General features: G+C 42.3%; 1 protein-coding gene across 1 annotated transcript in view; it reads left to right on the forward strand.

Moving 5' to 3' along the window:
- The window catches only part of DYRK1A (dual specificity tyrosine phosphorylation regulated kinase 1A), an 82087-nt gene extending 57340 nt beyond the window's left edge, over positions 1-24747 (forward strand). The window contains 10 exon segments of the mRNA XM_071430114.1: positions 11161-11253; positions 12205-12216; positions 12218-12394; positions 13035-13182; positions 15914-16200; positions 17754-17900; positions 18203-18343; positions 18578-18884; positions 19352-19476; positions 21256-24747. Coding sequence (XP_071286215.1) covers positions 11161-11253; positions 12205-12216; positions 12218-12394; positions 13035-13182; positions 15914-16200; positions 17754-17900; positions 18203-18343; positions 18578-18884; positions 19352-19476; positions 21256-21879 — 2061 coding nt within the window. The 3' untranslated portion in view covers positions 21880-24747.
- Positions 24748-24962: the final 215 nt, after the last annotated feature.

Raw genomic sequence — 24962 nt, forward strand, 5'->3', positions numbered from 1 at the left:
ACAAACTCAAGGAATTTCAGGTTGTATGGACATGATCCATGTGAGGAAACAATCAGCTGCCCATCTTGGCCATGGCAATCAGGCTGTCTTTGCACCAGCAGCACCGTTTGATAGGATCAGTGTTCTTGCCTTGGATGGTGCCCAACTTCCTGAAGGCTCCTGACTGCTTCCCTTGCCTGCCTCTTTCCTCCCTCGGGTTCTGGTGCTGCTGCCATCACCCAGTCCCACCAAGAGTTCTCCTCAGCAGGCTCCTGCTTGGAGGGGAGGTTCTGAATGAGCCTCTCTGGGTTCTCTCAAAGACTTCTTGTCCTTGCACTGCCTTTCTGGTTTTATCTGCACAGCCAGATCCAGCTGAGATCTTCCTGCTGGTGGCTCAGATCATCTGCTCTGGACCAGGCATCTCTGCAGAATAAATTCCTTGTTCTTTCTTTTGGGTTGCCCTTTTACAGCTCTTGTTCATCTTGATTAAAAATTACTTTTTTTTTTTTCTTATAAAAACCTTGACCTCTGTGGTTGAAAGCTTTGTGCTTTTCTCTCCAGATGTGATCTGCAAACATCTGGGGGTTTGTGTCCCACTGATCCCTGCATGTTACAGATTCTTTCTTTATGACATTCCTACAGGAATCCTTTTTATTCATGGCATTGCCGTGAATATGCTGCCAGCTCTCTCTGGCCTTGATAAAAGTTTTTTATCAAAAAACTTGATCCAGTTCTGTCCTGTAAATGTCAGTTCTGGAAAGGAACCTTGCAGAGAACATTGTTGGAACCATCTTGAGGTGGTTGTTTCATTCCTCTGCTGGGATCCCACCCCTTGTTCTCTCTTCCATCTCCTTGTAGAGTTTCTAACACAGAGCAGCCTTTTATAATGACAAACTCTGGTTACTGAGGGTGACTTCTGCCTTTGCCAGTTCATACCACAGAATTCCAGGATCATTTAGGTTGGGAAAAATCTCCAGGATGAGTGCCAGCTGTGCCCCATGGGCACCTTGTCCCCAGCCCAGAGCACTCAGTGCCACCTGCAGGGGACACCTGCAGGGCTGGGCACTGCAAAGCTCCCTGGGCAGCCCCTGCCAAGGCCTGAGCTCCCTTGCCATGGGCAAATTGCTGCTGCTGTCCAAGCTGAGCCCATTCCCTCTGCTCCTGTCCCTGTTCCCTGGTCAGAGCCACAAGGTCCCCCCTGAGCCTCCTTTGCTCCAAAGTTTATCATACAGAAAATCCAGATTTTAATATGCAGCAAAAGGAATTGGCTGTTGGAGAAGCCTTGATAGTTTGATTTTAATAGATCCATAAAAACAGGAGGAGGAAAAAGGTGACTTCAGGCAGATTCAGGGGTTTGATCCTTTAAGGTTGGATTCTTTCCATGCAGTGGCTCCCATCCAGTCAGACAGACAAGGACTGGGTCTGGGAGCTTCAGTTTCCTGGCATTTCCCACCATCAGCAGCCTGGAGCATTGGGACAGCCTGGGTGCCACAGCTTTGCACAGCCTAAAAGTTTTGGGTCACTGTTTGGGTGCCCTAAAGCCAACCTGCTTGGGTACGCTAAAATAACTTGTTGGGGTACAGATGTAAAAATAATAATCTGTTAGGGTGCCCTAAAAGCAACTTCTTAGTGTGCCCTAAAATAATCTAACTGGCTGCCCTAAAAATAACTTCTCAGTGTGCCCTAAAAGCAAACTGTTTGGGTGCCCTAAAAGTAACTTATTTGGGTGCCCTAAAGGTAAACTGTTAGGGTGTCCTAAAAGAACCTCTTTGGGTGCCCTAAAAATAACTTCTTTGGGTGCCCTAAAAGTAACTTCTTTGTGTGCCCTAAAGGTAAACTGTTTGGGTGCCCTAAAAGTAAACTCTTACTGTGCCCTAAAATAACCTCCTTGGGTGCCTTAAAAATAATTTCTTTGGGTACCCTAAAACACCCCATTTGGGTGCCCTTAGAGCAAACTGTTAGGGTTCCTAAAATAACCTCTTTGGGTGCCCTAAAAGTAAACTGTTTGGGTGCCCTAAAAGTAACTTATTTGTGTGCCCTAAAGGTAAACTGTTACTGTGCCCTAAAATAACCTCCTTGGGTGCCTTAAAAATAATTTCTTTGGGTACCCTAAAACATTTGGGTGCCCTTAGAGTAAACTGTTAGGGTTCCTAAAATAACCTCTTTGGGTGCCCTAAAAATGACTTCTTTGGGTGCCCTAAAAGCAAACTCTTTGGGTGCCCTTAAACTTCTTTCAGTGCCCTAAAAGTAACTCATTTAGGTACCCTAAAAGTCACTTCTTTGGGTGCTCTAAAACACCCCATTTGGGTGCCCTAAAAGTAAACTGTTAGGGTGTCCTAAAAGAACCTCTTTGGGTGCCCTAAGAGTAAACTCTTTGGGTGCCCTAAAACTTTATTGGGTACCTAAAAATAACTCATTTAGGTACCCTAAAAGTCACTTCTTTGGGTGCCCTAAAATAACCCATTTGGGTGCCCTAAAAGCAAACACTTTGGGTGCCCTTAAACTTCTTTAGGTACATTAAAAGTAACTCATTTGGATATCCTAAAAGTAACTTCTTTGGGTGCCCCAAAATACCCCATTTGGGTGCCCTAAAATAACCTCTTTAGGTGTCCTAAAAATAACTATTTTGGGTGCCCTAAAACTTTTTTGTACCCTGAAAGTAACTCATTTAGATACCCTAAAAGTAAATTATTTGGGTGCCCTTAAATACCTCATTTGGGTGCCCTAAAAGTAAACTGTTTGGGTGCCCTAAAATAACCTCTTTGGGTGTCCTGAAAATAACTTCTTTGGGTGCCCTAAAATAAAACATTTTGGTGCCTTAAAAGCAAACTCTTTGGGTGCCCTAAAACTTCTTTAGGTACAGTAAAAGTAACTCATTTGGGTATCCTAAAAGTCACTTTTTTGGGTGCCCTAAAATACCCTATTTGGGTGCCCTAAAAGTAAACTGTTAGGGTGTCCTAAAATAACCTCTTTGGGTGCCCTAAAAGTAAACTATTAGGGTGCCCTAAAACTTCATTGGGTGCCTAAAAATAACTCATTTAGATACCCTAAAAGTGACTTCTTTGGGTGCCCTAAAACACCCCATTTGGGTGCCCTAAAATAACCTCTTTAGGTGTCCTAAAAATAACTATTTTGGGTGCCCTAAAAGACCCTATTTGGGGGCACTAAAAGCAAACTGTTTGGGTGCCCTTAAACTTCTTTCAGTGCCCTAAAAGTAACTCATTTAGGTACCCTAAAAGTCACTTCTTTGGGTGCCCTAAAACACCCCATAAGTAATTCCTTTGGGTGTCCTAAAATACCTTGTTTGGGTGCCCTAAAAGTAAACTGTTAGGGTGCCCTAAAACTTCATGTGGTACCCTAAAAGTAACTCATTTAGGTACCCTAAAAGTAAATTATTTGGGTGCCCTAAAACACCCCATTGGGATGCCCCATAAGTAACTTCTTTGGGTGGGTGAGCCCTTCCAGAGGGCTCTGGAAATGGGGATTTGGGCTCTGGAAATTGGGATTTGGGGTTGGGAAATGGGGATTTGGGGTTGGGAAATGGGGATATGGGATTGGGAAATGGGGATTTGGGGTCTGGAAATCGGGATTTGGGCTTGGGGAATTGTGATTTGGGCTCAGGAAATCAGGGTCTGGGCTCTGGAAATAGGGGTTTTTACTCGGGAAATGGGGATTTGGGCTCTGGAAATGGGGATTTGGGTTTGGGAAATGGGGATTTGGGCTTGGGGAATGGGGATTTGGGCTCTGGAAATGGGGATTTGGGCTCTGGAATGGGGATTTGGGCTCTGGAAATGGGGATTTGGGCTTGGGAATGGGGATTTTGGGCTCGGGAAATGGGGATTTGGGCTCGGGAAATGGGGATTTGGGCTCTGGAATGGGGATTTGGGCTCTGGAAATGGGGATTTGGGCTTGGGAATGGGGATTTGGGCTCGGGAATGGGGATTTGGGCTCGGGAAATGGGGATTTGGGCTCTGGAATGGGGATTTGGCCTCAGGAAATGGGGATTTGGGCTCGGGAATGGGGATTTGGGTTTGCGAAATGGGGATTTGGCCTCAGGAAATGGGGATTTGGGCTCGGGGAATGGGGATTTGGGTTTGCGAAATGGGGATTTGGGCTCGGGAATGGGGATTTGGGCACGGGGAAAGGGGATTTGGACTCGGGAATGGGGATTTGGGCTCTGGAATGGGGATTTGGGCTCAGGAAATGAGGATTTGGGTTTGGGAAATGGAGATTTGGCCTCGGGAAATGGGGATTTGGGCTCTGGAATGGGGATTTGGCCTCAGGAAATTGGGATTTGGGCTCGGGAATGGGGATTTGGGCTCGGGAATGGGGATTTGGGCTCGGCCATGGGGATTTGGGCTCGGCCATGGGGATTTGGGCTCGGGAATGGGGATTTGGGCTCGGGGAATGGGGATTTGGGCTCTGGAATGGGGATTTGGGTTTGGGAAATGGGGATTTGGCCTCAGGAATGGGGATTTGGGCTCTGGAATGGGGATTTGGGCTCTGGAATGGGGATTTGGGCTCGGGAATGGGGATTTGGGCTCGGCCATGGGGATTTGGGCTCGGGAATGGGGATTTGGCCTCAGGAAATTGGGATTTGGGCTCGGGGAATGGGGATTTGGGCTCTGGAATGGGGATTTGGGCTTGGGAAATGGGGATTTGGGCTCAGGAAATCAGGATTTGGGCTCTGGAATGGGGATTCGGGCTCGGCAATGGGGATTTGGGCTCAGGAAATCAGGATTTGGGCTCGGCCATGGGGATTTGGGCTCGGGAAATGGGGATTTGGGCTCGGGAATGGGGATTTGGGCTCGGCCATGGGGATTTGGGCTCGGCCATGGGGATTTGGGCTCGGGAATGGGGATTTGGGCTCGGGGAATGGGGATTTGGGCTCTGGAATGGGGATTTGGGCTCTGGAATGGGGATTTGGGTTTGGGAAATGGGGATTTGGCCTCAGGAATGGGGATTTGGGCTCTGGAATGGGGATTTGGGCTCAGGAAATGGGGATTTGGGCTCGGCAATGGGGATTTGGGCTCGGCCATGGGGATTTGGGCTCGGCAATGGGGATTTGGTCTCTGGAATGGGGATTCGGGCTCTGGAATGGGGATTTGGGCTCGGCCATGGGGATTTGGGCTCAGGAAATGGGAATTTCCCTCTCAGCCTGCGGGTCGCAGCGCAGCCGTTCCCGGGCTGCCGCCCCCCTCTGCTGGCCGCAGCGCCGCGGTGCTGCCCGGGACGCCTCTCCCAAAGCCATCCCTGAGCTCCACACGAGGATTCTCTCTCTCCCAGTTTATTTCTGTGTCTTTGCTGCCGGCTGACTCCTCTTTTTTTATGGAGTGTCTGGTTCAGGCTCCTGGAATGATTTTAATTCATCAGCAGAGAAAGGGAATGTGAATTTATTGGTTTTATTCCTGCTTGCATTTGGGGTTTCAGTGGCTCACAAGCCATATTCTGTTTTTTGGGGAGCATTCACAGGAATCATTAAAAGTTAGGGAACAATAATGACAATTTATATTTAAATTCTATACAACCTATGCATTTAGATTACATTAGATTATCAGGTTAATTTTGTGTCTTTGCTGCAGACTGGCTCCTTTTTTTATGGAGTGTCTGGTTCAGGCTCCTGCAATGATTTTAATTCCTCAGCAGAGAAAGGGAACCCAGGTCTTGCATGTGCATTTGTGAGTTTTTTTCCTGCTCTGTCCTGCTTGCATTTCTGGTTCTAGTGGCTTGCAGGCCATATTCTGGTTTTTGGGGAATCACTCACAGTTGCAGATTAAAGGTTAGGGAACAATAATGACAATTTATATTCAGATTATATAAATTATCTGTATTTATATTAAATGTGAATAATAGAAATAATTACATATAAGTTGCTCTTAAAAGATTATTTACTTAATTTTCTCTTGCACTTATTTCTTTCTGGCTGTGGTCCCCACACCCATCACTGACAAGGATCAAAGAATTCTAGGAAGATACTCCAAGAGCAGCCAGATTGTTTTGTTTTTCTCTTATTTATGAGGTTTTAAATTACACTTAAAACCTTCCAGCTCTGTCTTTTTACATTTTTTTCCTTCAGGAGTTATTTTTTAAGGCTTTTATTTCCCAAATAGTGCTGGCAGGAGGGGTCCAGCTCTTGGCTGTGGCTGTTGAGTCTTTCAGGGAAGTGTGGGAGCTCATGGTCCAGGGAGAACAGAAAAGTTGGGATCTCTGGGATCTTTCTCCTGCAGTGGCAATAAATGAATATTTCTCTGTCCAGCTCTAACTGGTTCCATCTTGTGAGTTCAACACAGCCTGATGGGAATGAAAGATAAGAGCTTAAAAGTTGTCACAACTTCAAAGTTTCTCTTTTTTTGGCTGCTCTGTTTTGATGCTCAGATTGCCTGAAACTCTTTTCATTTAATTACAAAATTATTAGAAAATTTATTTATCTGATAAAGGAGCTTAGGTGAGATTTTGGTAACAAATTCCAGCAGTTCACCTTTTGTGGAACACCTGGAATGGGAAGGTCAGGCTGATTGTGAAACACCTTTCTAGTTCTGGTCATCTAACATAATTTGCAGATATAAAAAATTAAATTATATACTATATAAAAATATATATTATAAATATGTATAATATACAACATACAATATATACTATATACTATATAATATATACTATATACTATATAATATATAACATATAACACAACATATAATATATAAATAATAATAATATATAAATATAATAATATATAAATATAATAATATATAAAATATATTGTATAAATTTATATATATATAAAAGTATAAATAATTACCTGCAGAATTTGATGTTTTCTGACCACATCTTGGCCAGAGATTTTATTGACCACGTTAAGATCATTGCCAAGTTCATGCTGTAGCACCAGTTTTTAAAATCCTTAATTCAGGTATTGCCACCACCTGTTCAATATTATTGTTAATGGTGGTTTAACTTCAGCAGTCTCTGTCATCAGTGTGGCCATGCAGGTCAATTAAACAATTACATTTGGAATTCTTGCTAAAAGTTGCCCTGACACAATGAAAACTTCTTTCTTTATTCTGTTTGTGAAGTGGAACATGTGGTATACACCAGCTGAATTTATCTTTTTTTTTCTTTTAATGAATGTGGGTATTGGTGGAGCTTTCTTTTTGTATAAAAAAATCTGAATTAAAGCATCCCATAAACAGCTCAGAATTCTCCATAATCAAAATGAAAATATTTTTAAAAGGAGCAATGCCATCTATTTGGACAAAAAAGAAAATGCCCATAAAGAGAGAAATTTGTTGTGTGTTCCATCCCCAAAGGCTGGGAGTTCAAAGAGCACACCTGAGTTCACAGTCACAGTTCCCATAAAATGTGCTTTGTCACCAGTGTGTTGGGGACACATAAATGCCACATTTTGGTGGGTATTTCCTTATTGCTTAATTACAATTTAGAATTGTAATGAATTTCTTTTCTCTGAGACCTGAGATGCAGCATCTCACTGATTTGTGTTCTGGTTTTAGAGAGCTGAGCTTGCAGTGTTGCTGTCTGGCCACCAGATAGAGACTGAGGCTTGTGAAATGGGAGATTTTCCTTTTCCTTTTCCTTTTCCTTTTCCTTTTCCTTTTCCTTTTCCTTTTCCTTTTCCTTTTCCTTTTCCCTCTCCCCTTTCCCCTTTCCTTTCCTTGAAATTTCCTTGAAATTTCCTTTCCTTGAAATTCCCTTCCCTTCCCTTCCCTTCCCTTCCCTTCCCTTCCCTTCCCTTCCCTTCCCTTCCCTTCCCTTCCCTTCCCTTCCCTTCCCTTCCCTTCCCTTTCCCTTCCCCTTCCCCTTCCCCTTCCCCCTTTCCCTTTCCCTTTTTCCTTTTCCCTTTTCCTTTCCCCTTTCCCCTTTTCCTTTCCCCTTTTTCCCTTTCTTTGCTGGTTGAGCACTCCTTGAATCCAAGTCAGAAATCAGAGTAACCCCATCAATAAAGGATTGGACAGTGCTGCTGTATAAAACACAAAATTATTTTGCTCTTTGCTCTTCCACCATCAGGAAGAAAGAATCTCTCTTGAATAAAGAAGGGAATATTACAAATTTCACAGTATAAAAGTGTGAGGAAAAAAACTCAATCCAAAACTTTATGAACCCAGGGAGCAAAATCAAACTTCTGAAAAGTTCATACAGGTTCAGGAGTGTGCTCAGAAATGTGAGATTGTCAAAGTGCACAATTGTTAAGGAAGGGACTGGCTGCAGTAGCCTGCAGAATTTAAATTATTTACAATTTTTGGATGGTGATAATTCAGATAATTTTTTTTGTTTTACTAGGCTGTTTATTTCAGAGTGGAAATTAGGTCTTTATTTTTGTAGTAAGCAAGCAAATTTGACTTATAACTTAGAAAATAAACATCAAAACTTGTCATACAAACTCCCTTTCCAGATCAGAGCAATTTTTTGTCAGAATAGTTGGTCAGAACTATAGAATTCTTCCACATTGAGACTTTTCCCTCAAAAATCAAATCCCTGTTCTGCTCATCCAGCTCAGGACAGAGACTGAGCCCTGCCAATATTCCTGATATTCCTCTGCCACCTCCTGGTTTCTTTCACCAGCAAACCCCACCAGTGTTCCCGTATTCCAACACCTTTTCTCAGTCAGAATTAAGGAATTTGAGGGAAATATTTGGATTTGGAGATGCTTTAACAATGACAGCTGGATCAGGACTTGCTGCTGCTCGGTGCTGAGGGAGAGAACCTCAAGATCCCCTTGAGGTGGGGTTTATTTCATGGGCCACATTTGTTTGCCAGATGAAAGGAAGAAACAAAAATGTTTTGTAAATGTCTGATGGTTTGTTTAGGAAACTTTCAAACAGTTTCCTGATGTTTACAAAGTGCTTGTACTTGTAATAAAATAAAATTAATGGTTTTTCCCCCTGCCCACACAGGAGGAGAAGGGGAGTTTGGCTTTCTAGGGTGGTCCCTCGGGTACCTCAGTGCATATCCAGTTTCAGAAGCACAAACTCTCTTTAATTTCTTTTTGTGAGACCTTTTTGGGTAACTTTAATGTGATTCTTTTTATTTTGTCATTGAGGGGAAAAAAAAAAGAAAGGGTTATTTGTGCAGCAACCATTATAAGTATTAAGTTATTGTATAAAAACTAGAAGGTAGACTTGGCAATGGCAAACTCTCTTCAGTCACAGGAGGTGACTTCTGCTTTTTCAAGTTCCTATCACAGAATTCCAGGATCATTTAGGTTGGGAAGGGTCTCCAAGATGAATCCCAGCTGTGTCCTGTCCCCAGCCCAGAGCTCTGAGTGCCACCTCCAGGCCTTCCTGGACACCTCCATTTAATAACTCCTTTATTAGTTCAATAATTCTGATGGAAAACTTGCACAGAAGAAGCTTTTCTCTGATGGAATTGCTCAAAATCACCCTGAGGTTTTCTGTCCTGCACCTGGAGGGGACCAACCCCAGGCTGGGGGTGCCCTGTTGGGGAAGGACCTGGGGACACCGAGCTGTCCCTGGGCCAGCAGAGTGTCCTGGGTGCATTGGGATGGGCATTGCCAGCGGGTCAGGGCTGATGCTGCCCCTGTGCCCAGCCCTGGGGGCACCTCTGGCTGCTGTGTCCAGCTCTGGCTCCTCAGCACAGCAGGGCCAGGAGCTCCTGGAGCTGAGCAAGGGCCTGGAGCAGCTCCGTGCCCAGGAAAGGCTGAGGGAGCTGGGGCTGCTCAGCCTGGAGAGGAGCCCCAGGGAGAGAGAGGGGCCTCAGCCCTGCCTGGCCCTGCCTGGCCCTGGGTCTGTCCCTCTGTCTGTCCCTGGCTGTCCCAGGAGCAGGGAGGTCATTCTGTCCCTGCACTGCTGAGGGCACACCTGGAGTGCTGTGCCCAGCTCTGGCCCCTCAGCTTGGGAAGGACCTGGGGACACTGAGCACATGCAGAGGGGCCAAGGAGGCTGGAGAGGGGCTGGGAACACAAACCCTGTGAGGAAGCCCTGAGGGAGCTGGGGGTGCTCAGCCTGGAGCAAAGGAGACTCAGGGCTGCCCTCCTCACTCTGCACAGCTCCTGAAAGGGGCCTGGGCTCAGCTGGCCCTGGGCTCTTTCTCCAGCAGCACTGACACAACCAGAGCACACAGCCTCGAGCTGCACCAAGGGAAATCCAGGCTGGAGAGCAGGGAAAAGGTTTTTCCAGCAAGGGTGAGAAAGTTCTGGAATGGCTGCCCAGGGAGGTGGTGGAGTCCCCATGCCTGGGTGTGTTTAACAAAGCCTGGATGTGGCACTGGGTGCCAGGGTTCAGTTGAGGGGTTGGGGCTGGGCTGGACTCGATGGTCTTGAAGGTCTCTTCCAACCCAGGGATTCTGGGAATTCTGGGAATTCTGTCTGTCCCTGTGTCTGTCCCTGGGTCTGTCCCTGGGTCTGTCCCTGTGTCTGTCCCTGTGTGCAGAGGTCAGAGCAGGCCCAGGCTCTGCTCCAGGCCCAGCAATGGCCCCAGAGCCACGGGCAGGGCCTGAGCCCAGCAATTCCCCTGCACAGGAGGCACAACTTCTGCCCTGGGCAGTGCCCAGCCCTGAGCAGAGCCCAGAGGGGCTCTGGGGGCTCCTCCCTGGAATATTCCAGAGCCACCTGTGCCCTGGGATGGAGAGAGGAGCAGGCTGAGGGATCAGCCATTCTGCAGAGTCCCCATCAGACTCCAGCTGGGTGGGACAGAATTCCCAGAGCTTGTCTAGCAGTGTTGGACACGGCCTTTGGAGCTGGTTTGTCTCTTGGTAGTCCTGGATTCTGGTTTTATTTTATTCCAATATTTATTTGGAATTTAATGCAGTTGAATGTGGTGAGCTGGCCCAGTTCTCCAGCAGTTCCTGTGAACTTTAGTATGTGTACCTCCAATGTGGTGACAGTTCATGTGTCAGTCCTGAGGAGGAGGAGTGATGGAGGAGAGGCTTTGTTGTCAAAGGAGATTTGGATTAAACCTTTTGGGTGTAGTGGCAGGAGAGGTAGGAATCTTGGAATTTACTCCTTTTTGAAAATTTTTTAAAGTATTTAAAATTATTAATATATCAAAAAGTAACTAAACTGGGGGTGGGGTTTTTCTTATTGTCAGTTCAAAAAAGACCTGTTGCATTTAAATAGCTCATTTCCATGAGGAATTTCACAATTTGATGTAGTAACTATACCATTAAATTCCTATTTTTGTTCTAATTTCTGTCATATTCCCATTGCAGAGGCGGATGCCCCAAACTTTTCGTGATCCAGCCACTGCTCCACTGAGGAAACTCTCCGTAGATTTGATCAAAACATACAAGCATATTAATGAGGTAATGGCTGCAGCTGTCTTCAATGCACTGATGTTTGTTACAACACATGATTTCAATGGATTTTCTACAGATAATCCCACCAAGAGATCCAAAAAACGAAGTTTTCTCTCGGTTGTTCACGTCCTGTTTGAGGTCATGGCTGTCACAGTCCTGCTTTCTGTCCAGCACACAGGAAATCTTTTATCCTGGGATTTATCTTCTGTTGTTTTATAAACAAATGTTGAGCTTGCAGGACAAGGAGTCACGAGTGGCACGAGCACACTTTGAGCTTAATAAAACTTTATTAATGTTTCTGAGAGCTTATAAGGGAAATGCTGAAGTGTTTTCCCTTAATTATTGGATGAAATATTATAGACAAATGGAAAATACAAAGTTGTTCAGGTTAATACAGGAAAGCAGCAGTTAGTTTCAAATTTTTGACAATTAAAAGGAATGTGAAGGGATTTTTATGGTGATTAATGACTTCCTTGGAATTCTTTCTCAGTCTTGTGGGAACATCAATGGTAATTCTTGTTTCCAGGCTTGTGAGCATTTTGAATTTTACTGTGTGCACAGTGTGCTGGGGTGTTTCTGATTTTTGGCATCTGTGACTTCAGAGATCAGTGTTACCATGTTTATCAGTGTTATTATTATTATTTATTAGTGTTAGCACATTTATCAGAGTTATTACTATTACTTATCAGTGTTAGTGCATTTATCAGTTATTGTTATTATTTATTAGTGTCAGTACATTTCTTTAGCTCTGCTTTCCCAGTTCTTCAATTATTCAAGACTTTCCTTTGGACAAATCACCTGACTTCAAACACAGCAATAGGAGGGGAGGATTGCTTGGTTTTCCACTTGTAGAAATTCCACTTTCAAACCACAGGATGCTGAATAAAAGTTGATTTTCCTCTTTCTTGAGCTGCAGTTGTAAACAGGGCTCTTAAGGAAGCTCCTTTTCCCCTCCAGGTTTACTATGCAAAAAAAAAAACGGCGGCATCAGCAGGGCCAGGGAGATGATTCCAGTCACAAAAAGGAGAGGAAAGTTTACAATGATGGTTATGATGATGACAACTATGACTACATTGTGAAAAATGGGGAGAAGTGGATGGACCGCTATGAAATCGACTCTTTGATAGGCAAAGGATCCTTTGGACAGGTAAAGGCTCCTTAGGTGTTCTTATCATTGCTGTGGATCACAGCTGTGGTTCATTTGAAGTGCTATTTCTGCTTTGTTTTGAAATTAAAACTCTTTTTTCTCACTCCTCTTATCCTGAGTGCCTGTTCAGACACTCACATTTTGTGCTATTTCATGTTACTACAGAAAACATTTAATTATATTTTAGTGTGTGTTGCATTTTACAATGAGAAATCCTCCACCTTTTGCCATCTGTTGACATTTTTACCTTGAGTTTGGTTTTAGTTTGGGTTAGGTTTTTAGTTTGAATTGGGTTTTTAACTTAAAACAATAGTTAGTGCTAGATCCTACCTCCTATAAATGTCATTAGCAGCATTTGTTTTGACTGGTTGCAGCTTTAGCCAAGGCTGGAAGAAGGATGGAGCTTTTATTTTGTTGGTTTTAGTTTTTCTCAGATTTACCAGTCCTTTTACAAGTTTTGGTTTAGATAATTTTGTTTGCACATAAAGTGACATCACTGCAATAAACATCATCAAACGAGTTGTAGCTTTATTGTATCATCAGAAGAAATAGAATTAAAAAGGAGAATTCAGAAAGTTGAACAAGGGAGTTTGGCTGGGTTTTGGAAGTTGGATTTTCCTGATGGATTTTTCTCCTGCAGGTTGTGAAGGCTTATGACCGAGTGGAACAGGAGTGGGTGGCCATCAAAATCATCAAAAACAAGAAGGCTTTCCTAAACCAGGCCCAGATTGAAGTGAGACTTCTGGAGCTGATGAACAAACATGACACTGAGATGAAATACTACATAGGTATGGAATGAATTACTCCTCATTTTTACTGCATGATGAATGGTTTGGATCTTTCTGTAGAGCTTAGGCTGCTTCCAGCTGATTGCCAAATCTATTTTGGAATACTTGTGATGATATTGGGTGGTTCCTGCCAAGCTGGGGGGCCCAACAAGCTCAGGAACTCTGGGGAGGGGCTGGAACCAAGTGGAGGAAGCCCAGCAGGACATGGAATGGTGGGAGGAGAATTCCAAAGGTGAGAGAACAGGGATTTGGACAAGGATGGGTGGCAGGAAATGGCATCAGGGTGGGAGCAAAATGTTCCACCTCAGGTGAGTTGTAAAGGACACAGAAGGAACTGCTCTGGGTAATGGAGAATACAAATCCATGGCCACCAAGCTGACCAAAAATCCACCTTAATTAAAAGTCTGAATTCTCATGGTGCTCATATTCAAGATTTTATTATCCCAGAAAGGAGAACGTGTTGCTTTTTCTCTGAAATGTTTTTCCTATTTCAGTTTTCTTGTGGCAGCCTGAAGGTTTGACAGTGGCAAACCCTGCTGGCCTCTGGACAGAGGAATGTGATGAATATTTCAATTTATTTAATGAAAATAAAGTCTTGGATTGCTTCCTTTCATAAACTGAAAGGAAATGAATACAATTCCTTGGGGATATTGATCAGTTTTATTAATTGAAGTGATCAACTTATAAATTGCAGTGATATCATTGTGTATTTTAAATTATTCTCACAATTAAATATTTCCTCTCTACATGTAAGGGAGTGATAACTTATTTTGATCATATATCCCTTCACAAGTTTTTGGTTAATTCAGCTTTACTGAGGTGCACCTGAGGATGTGAAAATGTCCTCTTGTCCTCCAAACATGGCAGAAATAACTTTGTAAATAACACAGAACCAGATAAAACCCAATGCTCTTGTTTTACTCAGTGCTCAGCTTCCTACACATTGATGAAAGCATTTAAAAGTTTCCACAAGTTTTTGCACCCAAGGATGTGTAAAATGCCCCTCTGTACCCCAGGAGTGGCAGAAATCTTTTGTAAATAACACAGGACCAGGAAAATACCCAATGCTCTTGTTTTACTCAGTGCTCAGTTTCCTATACATTGATTAAAGCTTTTAAAAGATGCTTTTAAATAAACTTAAAAGGTGCTTTTAACTTAAATAAAATGCTTAAATAAGATGCTTAAACTTTGAATAAACTCAAAAGATGCTTTTTAACTTAAATAAAATGCTTAAATAAGATGCTTAAACTTTAAATAAACTTAAAAGATGCTTTTAAAAAGATTTCACAAGTTTTTCCAGTTTTACTGAGGTGCACCTGAGGATGTGAAAATGTTCTCTTGTCCTCCAAACATGGCAGAAATATTTTGTAAAAACTGCAGAAGCAGGAAAAAACCCAATGCTCTTGTTTTACTCAGTGCTCAGCTTCCTCCACATTGATGAAAGCATTTAAAAGATTTCACAAGTTTTTGACCCAAGGATGTGTAAAATGTCCCTCTGTACGCCAGGCATGGCAGAAATTGGCAGAAATATTTTGTAAATACATAGAACCAGGAAAAACCCAAAGTTTTTATTTTACTCGGTTCCTACACATCGATTAAAGCATTTAAAAGATTTCACAAAATTTTCCAGTTTTATTGAGGTGCACCTGAGGATGTGGAGATGTCCTCTTATCCTCCAAGCATGGCAGAAATATTTTGTAAAAACCATAGAACCAGGAAAAAACCCAATGCTCTTGTTTGAGTCAGTGCTCAGCTTCCTACATTTAAAAGATTTCACAAGTTTTTGCACTCAAGGATGTGTAAAATGCCTCTCTGTACCCCAGGCATGGCAGAAATATTTTGCAAACACCATGAAACCAGGAAAAAAACCCAGTCCTCTTATTTACTCAGTGCCCAGCTTCCTACACATCAATTAAAGCATTTAAAAGATTTCACGAAATTTTCCAGTTTTATTGAAGTGCACCTGAGAATGTGGAAATGTCCTCTTGTCCTCCAAGACAGAAATTTCTGTCTCCTTGGCAGAAATACTTTGTAAAAACCAAATAACCAGGAAAAAATTAATGCTCTTATTTTAGTCAGCACTCAGCTTCCTACACATCAATTAAAGCATTTAAAAGATTTCACGAAATTTTACAGTTTTATTGAGGTGCACCTGAGAATGTGGAAATGTCCTCTTGTCCTCCAAGACAGAAATTTCTGCCTCCTTGGCAGAAATAGTTTGTAAACACCAAATAACCAGGAAAAAACTAATGCTCTTATTTTAGTCAGCACTCAGCTTCCTACACATCGATTAAAGCATTTAAAAGATTTCATGAAATTTTCCAGTTTTATTGAGGTGCACCTGAGGATGTGGAAATGTCCTCTTGTCCTCCAAGACAGAAATTTCTGCCTCCTTGGCAGAAATATTTTGTAAAAACCATATAATCAGGAAAAAACTAATGCTCTTATTTTACTCAGCACTCAGCTTCCTACACATCGATCAAAGCATTTAAAAGATTTCACAAAATTTTCCGGTTTTATTGAGGTGCACCTGAGGATGTGGAAATGTCCTCTTGTCCTCCAAGACAGAAATTTCTGCCTCCTTGGGCAGAAATATTTTGTAAACACCACAGAAGCAGGGAAGAAAACCGATGCTCTGTTATTTTATTGACGCTCCTCCTTCCTCCGCGCTGTGTTGCAATAACCCCATCATTCTCAGAGTGCAATGATGACATTTTCTCCTTTCCCCCAGTGCATTTGAAACGTCACTTCATGTTCAGGAACCACCTGTGCTTGGTGTTTGAGATGCTGTCCTACAACCTGTACGACCTGCTGAGGAACACCAACTTCCGCGGCGTGTCGCTCAACCTGACGCGCAAGTTCGCGCAGCAGATGTGCACGGCCCTGCTCTTCCTGGCCACCCCCGAGCTCAGCATCATTCACTGTGACCTAAAACCAGAGAACATCCTGCTCTGCAACCCCAAAAGGAGCGCCATCAAGATCGTGGATTTTGGCAGTTCGTGTCAGCTTGGGCAGAGGGTGAGTTTTGGGGGGGAAATGGGTGAGAATTCTGTTGGTGCTGGTGAAAAATGCAGGATTTTTAAGCTGTAATACTCATCTAGCTCATTGGAGCTTCATTCATGATGGTTTTATGGGGCATTCACATTCTCTGAAAAATCCCTTCGCCCAGGATTTTGCTCCTGGGAAGCTGAGAAGCCTCAGAGAAAAAGGAAAACAATAATTATCTGATTGGCTTCTCCTGTGTTGTGCTCATGTGGAATGTGTTTGGAGATTGTTCACCCACAGGTGATTGTTCCATTGGATTCATGTAAATTATTTTCACTCATTGGCCAATAAGTGCCAGGCTGTGTCAGGGCTCTGGAGAGTCAGGAGTTTTCATTATTATCTTTTTATCCTTCTGTCAGTAGCCTTTCTGTATTCTTTAGTATAGTTTAGTAGAGCATTCTTTAATATAATATAGATCATAAAATAATAAATTAGCCTTCTGAGAACATGTAGTCAGATTCATCGTTCCTCCCTTTGTCCAGGGGCAACACAAATACAACAGTTTTAAAATAATAACTCAATTTTAAATAGAGGTCCACAGGCCACAAGAGCTCAGAATCCCAGAGTTGTCAAGGCTGGAAAAGATTTTTAAGGTTGAGTCCAACCATGAAGGAGGAGCACCACGTTCACTACTAAACCAAGTCCAAAAATGTCACATCCACACCTTATTTTGAGCAATTTGACAATCCTCCACTTCCTTTAGTGCTCTAGTAGATAAAAATCCACCAAAATATTATAAATTTTCCATGTTTTTTCCTTTCTCCTTGGCTGTTTTTGTGCTGTCAGGGGAGAATGCACCAGTACTTAGTTGTAGAAATCTGCAGTGCTAATAACCAAAACAAAAAATTAAGTTAAAATAAATAAACAAAATACTCTTTTATTATTATCTTATTCCATCTATATTCCTCTTTCCATGAGCATTCCTTTAGCATGTCCCCTGTTTATGATTAGTGACACTGCAGATTGGATCTGTTGGAAAAGAATTCAGGAATTCATGGACTGAGTTTACCTAAAGTGCCCCAGTTGTCTCTTGAGGAGCTGGCACTGGCCAGTAGCACCCCATTGATTTTTCCCAGAATAAATTTAGAAGTAGTGGATCAGAATATGGAATATTGTTTAGGAAGCAGCAATGAGACAGAGGTTTAGGTTAATAAAAGAACTTTTTGCTCTAAACTAAAAGGAAGGGCTGAAGGAAGAGACCAGGTGAAATCACATCTGAATTATTTCTCCAAATCCATTATTTATCAATAATAAGGTCATTTTGAAATGTTAAGAATCACAATTACAAAAACATGCCATGACTCAAGCTGAACTTCCTACTTTTTTTTGTGACCATAATATTTTCCTAAAAATTAACAATTAGATACCTTTATTAATGTAATATATGCATAGATTTTATTATCCCTGATACCTCATCTTTCCCTGCACCAAAATGGGATTTCATGGCAGCTGTGTTTTGTCACTTGGGATTTTCATTCCCTTGGGATGCTGTGTGTGATGGTGACTTGGAGGTGCTTTTCTTGCAGATATACCAATATATCCAGAGTCGTTTTTATCGATCACCAGAGGTGCTACTGGGAATGCCTTATGACCTTGCAATTGATATGTGGTCCCTTGGGTGTATTTTAGTCGAGATGCACACTGGAGAGCCTCTCTTTAGTGGGGCAAACGAGGTGAGTTATCTCCCAGGAATTGGGGTTTTTTGTTGGTAATCCCCATCATGATTTTCATCTGTTTGTTGGAATGCATAAATCAGGAAAATCTGGTAATTCTGATCAAGAACAGGACTTTTTGTCAGGACACAAAATTACCTGTTCATAATTTTCTGTGTCTCCCTCTTACTCCTTAATTTGCTTTGTCCATATTAAATTTTTCTTAAATTAATTAACTTAGAGCTTGTATGAGTAGCTGACATTTGTGCCACAGCTGGGCTGGCTGTCAGTTGTCCTTCACCAACCCATTTTGTTTGGGACAGGTGGATCAGATGAATAAAATAGTGGAAGTTTTGGGGATACCACCAACCCACATCCTCGACCAAGCACCCAAAGCAAGAAAGTTCTTTGAGAAGTTGCCAGATAGCACTTGGAACTTGAAGAAGACCAAAGATGGAAAAAGGGTAGGTAAAACAATTAGGATAATAATAAATATAGATAAAAATATATAAAATGGTGAGTTGTTACTTTGTTTTGCATGGTCTTACTGAAAATGCAGTTTTGTTGTTTATTTTGTTCTGTCTTGTCAATTAAATAACATTTCCTGTCGTGTTGAACAGTTTCCTTACTTGATTTGAGTTTTTATACAGAATCTGTGTTTCACACACTGACTCCCAGCCATTCCTCCCTCCCCACAGGAATACAAACCACCGGGAACTCGCAAACTCCACAATATCCTGGGAGTTGAGACAGGAGGGCCGGGTGGGCGCCGTGCTGGGGAGTCAGGTCATACTGTAGCTGACTACTTGAAGTTCAAAGACCTCATCTTAAGGATGCTTGACTATGACCCCAAGACACGAATCCAGCCCTACTACGCCCTGCAGCACAGTTTCTTCAAGAAAACGGCGGACGAAGGTACCAACACGAGTAACAGCGTGTCCACGAGTCCTGCCATGGAGCAGTCACAGTCTTCAGGAACCACCTCTAGTACATCTTCAAGCTCAGGTGGGTTTTGGTCATCAACAGGTGATAAAATTCTGTTTCCTCATGTTGGGCACTGCCCAGGCTCACCAGGGAATCGGCACGGCTCCAAGGCTGCCAGAGCTGCAGGCGCCTTTGGCTAGCGCTGCCAGGGATGCCCAGGTGGGATTGTTGGGGGTTTGTGCACTTGGACTGGATGATCCTTGTGGGTCCCTTCCAACTCAGAATATTCCATGATTCTCTGAAATGTTAATTTTTTTCCCATACTGTCAAAAAAATATCAGTCATGATCACTAAACAATTATTTTAATCAGCTGGAACAGGTAAACAGAAAACCCCTCAAAACCCAACTAGATGAGCAAAAATGTGAGTGATTAGCATTGATCTTATACTTTTCCCTTGAGGCACTTTATAAACCTTTCATGCTGCCCTTGTTTGATAGCTGTAAATTCTGTGTCCCTTTGGTCACTGAGTGTGTTGTGGTTTTCCAGGTGGATCTTCTGGCACGAGCAACAGCGGAAGGGCACGGTCGGACCCCACGCACCAGCATCGACACAGCGGTGGGCACTTCACTGCTGCTGTGCAAGCCATGGACTGTGAAACACACAGCCCACAGGTAAGGCAGGACACATAAAACCATAGATTCTCCCACATGTAGGCCATTCATGGCTGTGTAGACAGACCTTGCTTTTTTAGTAGCCTTTAATCAGCTGTGTTTGTTCCAGTGGTTCCTCTAATGCTGCTTGCACCTTTCAAGGTATGAGCTACAACATTTTAATTTCATTTGCTTTGCTTTTTGTCTCCAGGCTCCTGAGCCAGAGGTCGGGGCTTTATTTTTCCAACTGTTTTACAAATGCTGTTATTATTACTATAATGTAAAGCTGCTCCTATAATTTTGACAGCAAAGTCACTTATCAGACTTCCTTTAAGTGTTTGAAAATAACATCCAGGATGTGCATTTATTTTTCTTAAGGTATTCGTAGAAAGGTATTGGAAATTATTCTTAAGGACATGCCTGAAATTCTAGAATAATTGTGCAACTGCAAGGCTTGGTTAACGTTTCTAAAAGATGGGATAAATATGAATAACTTAATCTCTCATATATTGCTCAAGATAGAAAAGTACTGGAAATTATTCTTCAGTACATGCCTGCATTTCTAGAATAATCCTGCAGCTTCAAGGCTTGGTTAATGTTTTTAAAAATTGGCATAAATAAAATAACTTAATCTCTCATGTGCTGTTCAAGATAGAAAAGTATTGGAAATTATTCTTAAGTACATTGTCTGCATTTCTAGAATAATTGTGCAACTGCAAGGCTTGGTTAAGATAAAAAAAATTGGCACAAACACAAATAATTTAATCTGTCATATATTGTTCAAGATAGAAAAGTCTTGGAAATTAATTTTAAGGGCATGCCTGCATTTCTAGAATAATCATGCAACTGCAAAGCTTGGTTAAGATTTTAAAAAATTGGCATAAATACAAATAACTTAATTGCTCATGTGTTGTTCAAGAACTGACTGGATGTGACACTCAGTTGACAAGGTGGTCAGAGGTTGGATGGTCTTGGATGGTTTTGGATATTCTTGGATGCTCTTGGATGGTTGGATGGTCTTGGATGGTTGGATGGTTTTGGATGGTTGGATGGTGTTGGATGGTTGGATGGTGTTGGATGGTTGGATGGTCTTGGATGGTGTTGGATGGTTGGATGGTGTTGGATGGTTGGATGGTGTTGGATGGTTGGATGGTTGGATGGTGTTGGATGGTTGGATGGTTGGATGGTTGGATGGTGTTGGATGGTTGGATGGTGTTGGATGGTTGGATGGCGTTGGATGGTTGGATGGTCTTGGATGGTGTTGGATGGTGTTTGATGGTGTTTGATGGTGTTGGATGGTTGGATGGTGTTGGATGGTGTTGGATGGTTGGATGGTGTTGGATGGTTGGATGCTCTTGGATGGTGTTGGATGGTGTTGGATGGTTGGATGATGTTGGATGGTTGGATGGTGTTGGATGGTTGGATGCTCTTGGATGGTGTTGGATGGTGTTGGATGGTTGGATGGTGTTGGATGGTTGGATGGTGTTGGATGGTGTTGGATGGTTGGATGGTGTTGGATGGTTGGATGGTGTTGGATGGTGTTGGATGGTTGGATGCTTGGATGCTTGGATGATGTTGGATGGTTGGATGCTCTTGGATTGTCTTGGATGGTGTTGGATGGTGTTGGATGGTTGGATAGTGTTGGATGGTTGGATGCTCTTGGATGGTGTTGGATGGTGTTGGATGGTTGGATGGTGTTGGATGGTTGGATGGTGTTTGGGTGGTCTTTCGCAGCCGTTAGGATTGTGTGGCTGGGTGGAAGGACAGCTGTGAGTCAGCGTTGTCCCTGGCATTTTGCAGGTTCGGCAGCAGTTTCCCCCTCCCATCGGTTGGACAGCCACCGAAGCTCCCACCCAGGTCACCGTGGAGAACCACCCGGTTCAGGAAACCACCTTCCATGTCAACCCTCAGCAACAGAACGCATTACACCATCACCACGGCAACAGCTCCCACCACCACCACCATCACCACCACCACCACCACCACCATGGACAGCAAGCCTTGGGCAGCCGGACCAGGCCGAGAGTCTACAATTCTCCAACAAACAGCTCCTCCACCCAGGATTCTATGGAGGTGGGCCACAGTCACCACTCCATGACATCCCTGTCTTCCTCAACTACTTCTTCCTCTACATCTTCCTCCTCTACTGGTAACCAAGGCAATCAGGCCTATCAGAACCGCCCAGTGGCTGCTAATACCTTGGACTTTGGACAGAACGGAGCTATGGACATGAATTTAACAGTCTACTCTAATCCGCGCCAAGAAACTGGCATAGCTGGACATCCCACGTACCAGTTTTCTGCTAATACAGGTCCTGCTCATTACATGACTGAAGGACACCTTGCCATGAGGCAAGGCATTGATAGAGAAGAGTCTCCCATGACAGGAGTTTGTGTTCAGCAAAGTCCTGTGGCTAGCTCGTGACTAAACTGAAACTAAGTTTGTTTCTTGTGTGTTTTTATAGAAGTGGTGTTTTTCCAAAAAAAAAAAAAAAACAAAGTGCAAAGCTGCTTGAATCAGAAGGAGATAAACTCACTGAACCGCTACAGGAGGGCAAAGTTGACTATTTTTTTAAACTTGAAAAGATTGCAAAGGGACAATGAAGTTTTTTGTTTTGTTGGTTTTTTGCTGGGGGGAGGTTTTTTTTGGTTTTTTTTTTTTCTTTTTTTTAAGAGCCATGTCTGGGCCCACCTTAACGGATAGCTTAGTGGTGTTCACCTTTTGCTTCCCCCATTTTAACTTGCCACAACCTAGTCATAGTTTGGTTTTTTTGGGGAGGGGTTTTGATTTTTTAAATTTTAATTTTAATTTTAATTTTTTTTTTTTTTTGCTCTCATTCGACAGGGGTTATTGTTCAAATGTTAGTCATAGTTGCAAACTAGTTTCTTTTTAAAGGCATTGCACATGATTTCTAAAAAAAGGCCCTTTGGAGTTTTTCGGGTGGGAGGGGGAGTGAGTAATATATATATTTTTTTTAGTTCCCCAAACAACCATGGGCACAGAAATGCAGTACTGTAAGAAAGAGGGACCTTCAGATTACACAAATATATTATTCTTCAGCTGTAAAAAGGGACGGTTGTGACGGAGTTTGTGAGGCACATTGAGCATGCGAAGTGGCGGTGAGCAGAACTCTCCTTTTCTGAATCTACTGAGGATCAAAGCAGCAATTGTGATGGGAATTCTGTGGGTGCCACCTTTTGGAGCCCACGGGCAGTTAGGATGGAAATCTGACTGGTTTCATAACTGAGGTGCACTGAGAAGCAATCAACGGGTCGGTCCTGGCCAGTCCTGGGGAGGTCTAAGTGGTGGTCTTTGGGATAACCTTTGGCCTTATGGATTTGGACTCTTAAGTTAGAAGAGCCTACCATTTCAGATGCAATCACTTTTGGACATGCTTTTGCAGACAGTCCTTAATGCTGAAAACACAGAGAATGGGTAATTCAAGAGGCCTTTCTTTTAAAAATAGACTTTTGTGACCCACTTATTGTAAGGTATTGCAAGGTCACTTTGCGTGTGTCATAAAGTTGACTTCCTTATTGGTTGAAGGTCACAGGAGTAGTGGTTTGCGTTTGATGGAAATAGCTACAACTGTGTCCCTTCCTGCTTTTTACTTTTTTCTTTTGCTTTTTTCTCGGCACGTGGTTTTCTCCACCATTACTTCTGCACAAAGACGTCTTCTGTTCATCCTGAACATTTTTAAAAAAAAAAAAAAATGCAGAATTTTATGTGACTGCTTTTTTGCCTCACAATTATGCTGTGAATTTTACAAAAATTTATTTTCTTTTTTGATAATTTATTGTACCAAAGCTGTTTTTATAGCACATAGATGTCTGTAACCAATAATGTAGCAGTTCTGCACTTTGACACAAGGTGTAACTAGACCATTTTTAAATGTCAGTTGAAAAATTATGGCTGTACTATTGCTTAAACAAAACTGGAACTGTTGTTGAATTCATAGCCAATACATTTACAGCAATCTGTGTACTGAAGATAATAGATTGACATCTACTTGGAGACTATAACATCTGTTACATTATCAATGTGTTCAGGCTTCTGAAGGTTAAAAGGGACACTAGATCCAGAAGCTATGAAACCAGCAGTTGATTCTTGTATTCCTTATTAACAAAATTGTAAACTTGAAGGCAAAGACCTTGATTGCATGAACAGGTCCAAAAAAAATAATAGGCTGAGTAAAGCAAAACCCTCAAGGGAGACCTGAGGTTAGCAGGCTGTATTTAACAGGTGCCTAATTTTTGGGTAACGCTGCCTTAATATAACACAGTCAGCTTGGCAGTTGCAAAATTTATGGGCCCATCCAAGAGATTTTATTTTTATTTTAATTTTTTTTTTGTGGGAAAAGGAAAAAAAAAAAGCTGCATGAGGAAAAACCACCTTGGTGAAGGAATGAAGGTGAGTTCCTTGCTTGCCCATCCCAGATGAACAGTGTTGCCCATCCTCTCTTACAGAAGCAGTGATCTACCTCTGCCAGTCAGCCCTTGGAAAAGTTCATTTTAGCAGCAAATGGTCAATTCCATGCGGCCAAGTCGTTCTTTCAGTCAAAAAGGTGGAAATTTTTATACTCACAGTGGCAACACAGCAGCTGACTACCATGGAAATGGGAATGAATCCTTGGGATTAGCTTTTTTTTTTTTGTAAATCATGGTTTTCCTAATCAAATATTTCATTTTGTACCGACACATCAACCCTGTGGATGAAAGCGGATTTTTTTCCCCTGTTTGTTTTTTTTTTTTTCTTTTTTCTTTTGGTTGGTTTTCTTTTGAAGCTCAGTAATTCAGAGAAGTTTATGGGATTTGGAAGGCTGTCACCTTAGAAAAGAATGCTGAGTTTAGCAATATCAAATCAAAGGAATCCAGTTCTTACTGCTGTCTAGGAATAGAAGGGTAATATGGAATCTGGGTAACACCACGCGCCACCCCTCAGCAAGCACCAAAAAAACCCCCACCAAACCTAAAGCAGTTCAAAGAAATAACCTCTACATCAAGAAGAAAAACAAAACAAAACAACAAAAAAAAAAATCATAAAATCCAGTGCTTCTGCATACTGTGTTATGTTACAGTCCAGTTTTGTGTGCTTTACTACACAGTTTGGTTACAGGACTTCTGTGCATTGTAAACATAAACAGCATGGAAAAGGTTAAATACCTGTGTTCAGATTGTAAGATCTAGTCCGGACTTGCTGTGTATATTGTAACGTTAAATGAAAAGACAAGCCCTTTGTATTATAGTCATGCAGTCTTATGTATGATAAACAGTTGAATAATTTGTCCTCAGACTCTTTACTGTGCTTTTTAAAAAGGAAAAAAAAAAAAAAAAAAGAAGGAAAAAAAGAGTAATTTAAGAAAAAAAAACAAAAAAAGAAAGAAAAAAATGTAAACGTAGTAAGTCTTCCTATGCAATTAACCTACTCCAAGCCATGGTATGGTAGGTATAATTATACTATAATATGTAAATATCAGATACATTGAAACAGACTTAAAAATATGAAAG

The sequence above is a fragment of the Agelaius tricolor genome, unplaced genomic scaffold (assembly GCF_023055355.1).
Source record: "Agelaius tricolor isolate 1412-34295 unplaced genomic scaffold, bAgeTri1.0.p SCAF_7, whole genome shotgun sequence".
Lineage (NCBI taxonomy): Eukaryota > Metazoa > Chordata > Aves > Passeriformes > Icteridae > Agelaius > Agelaius tricolor.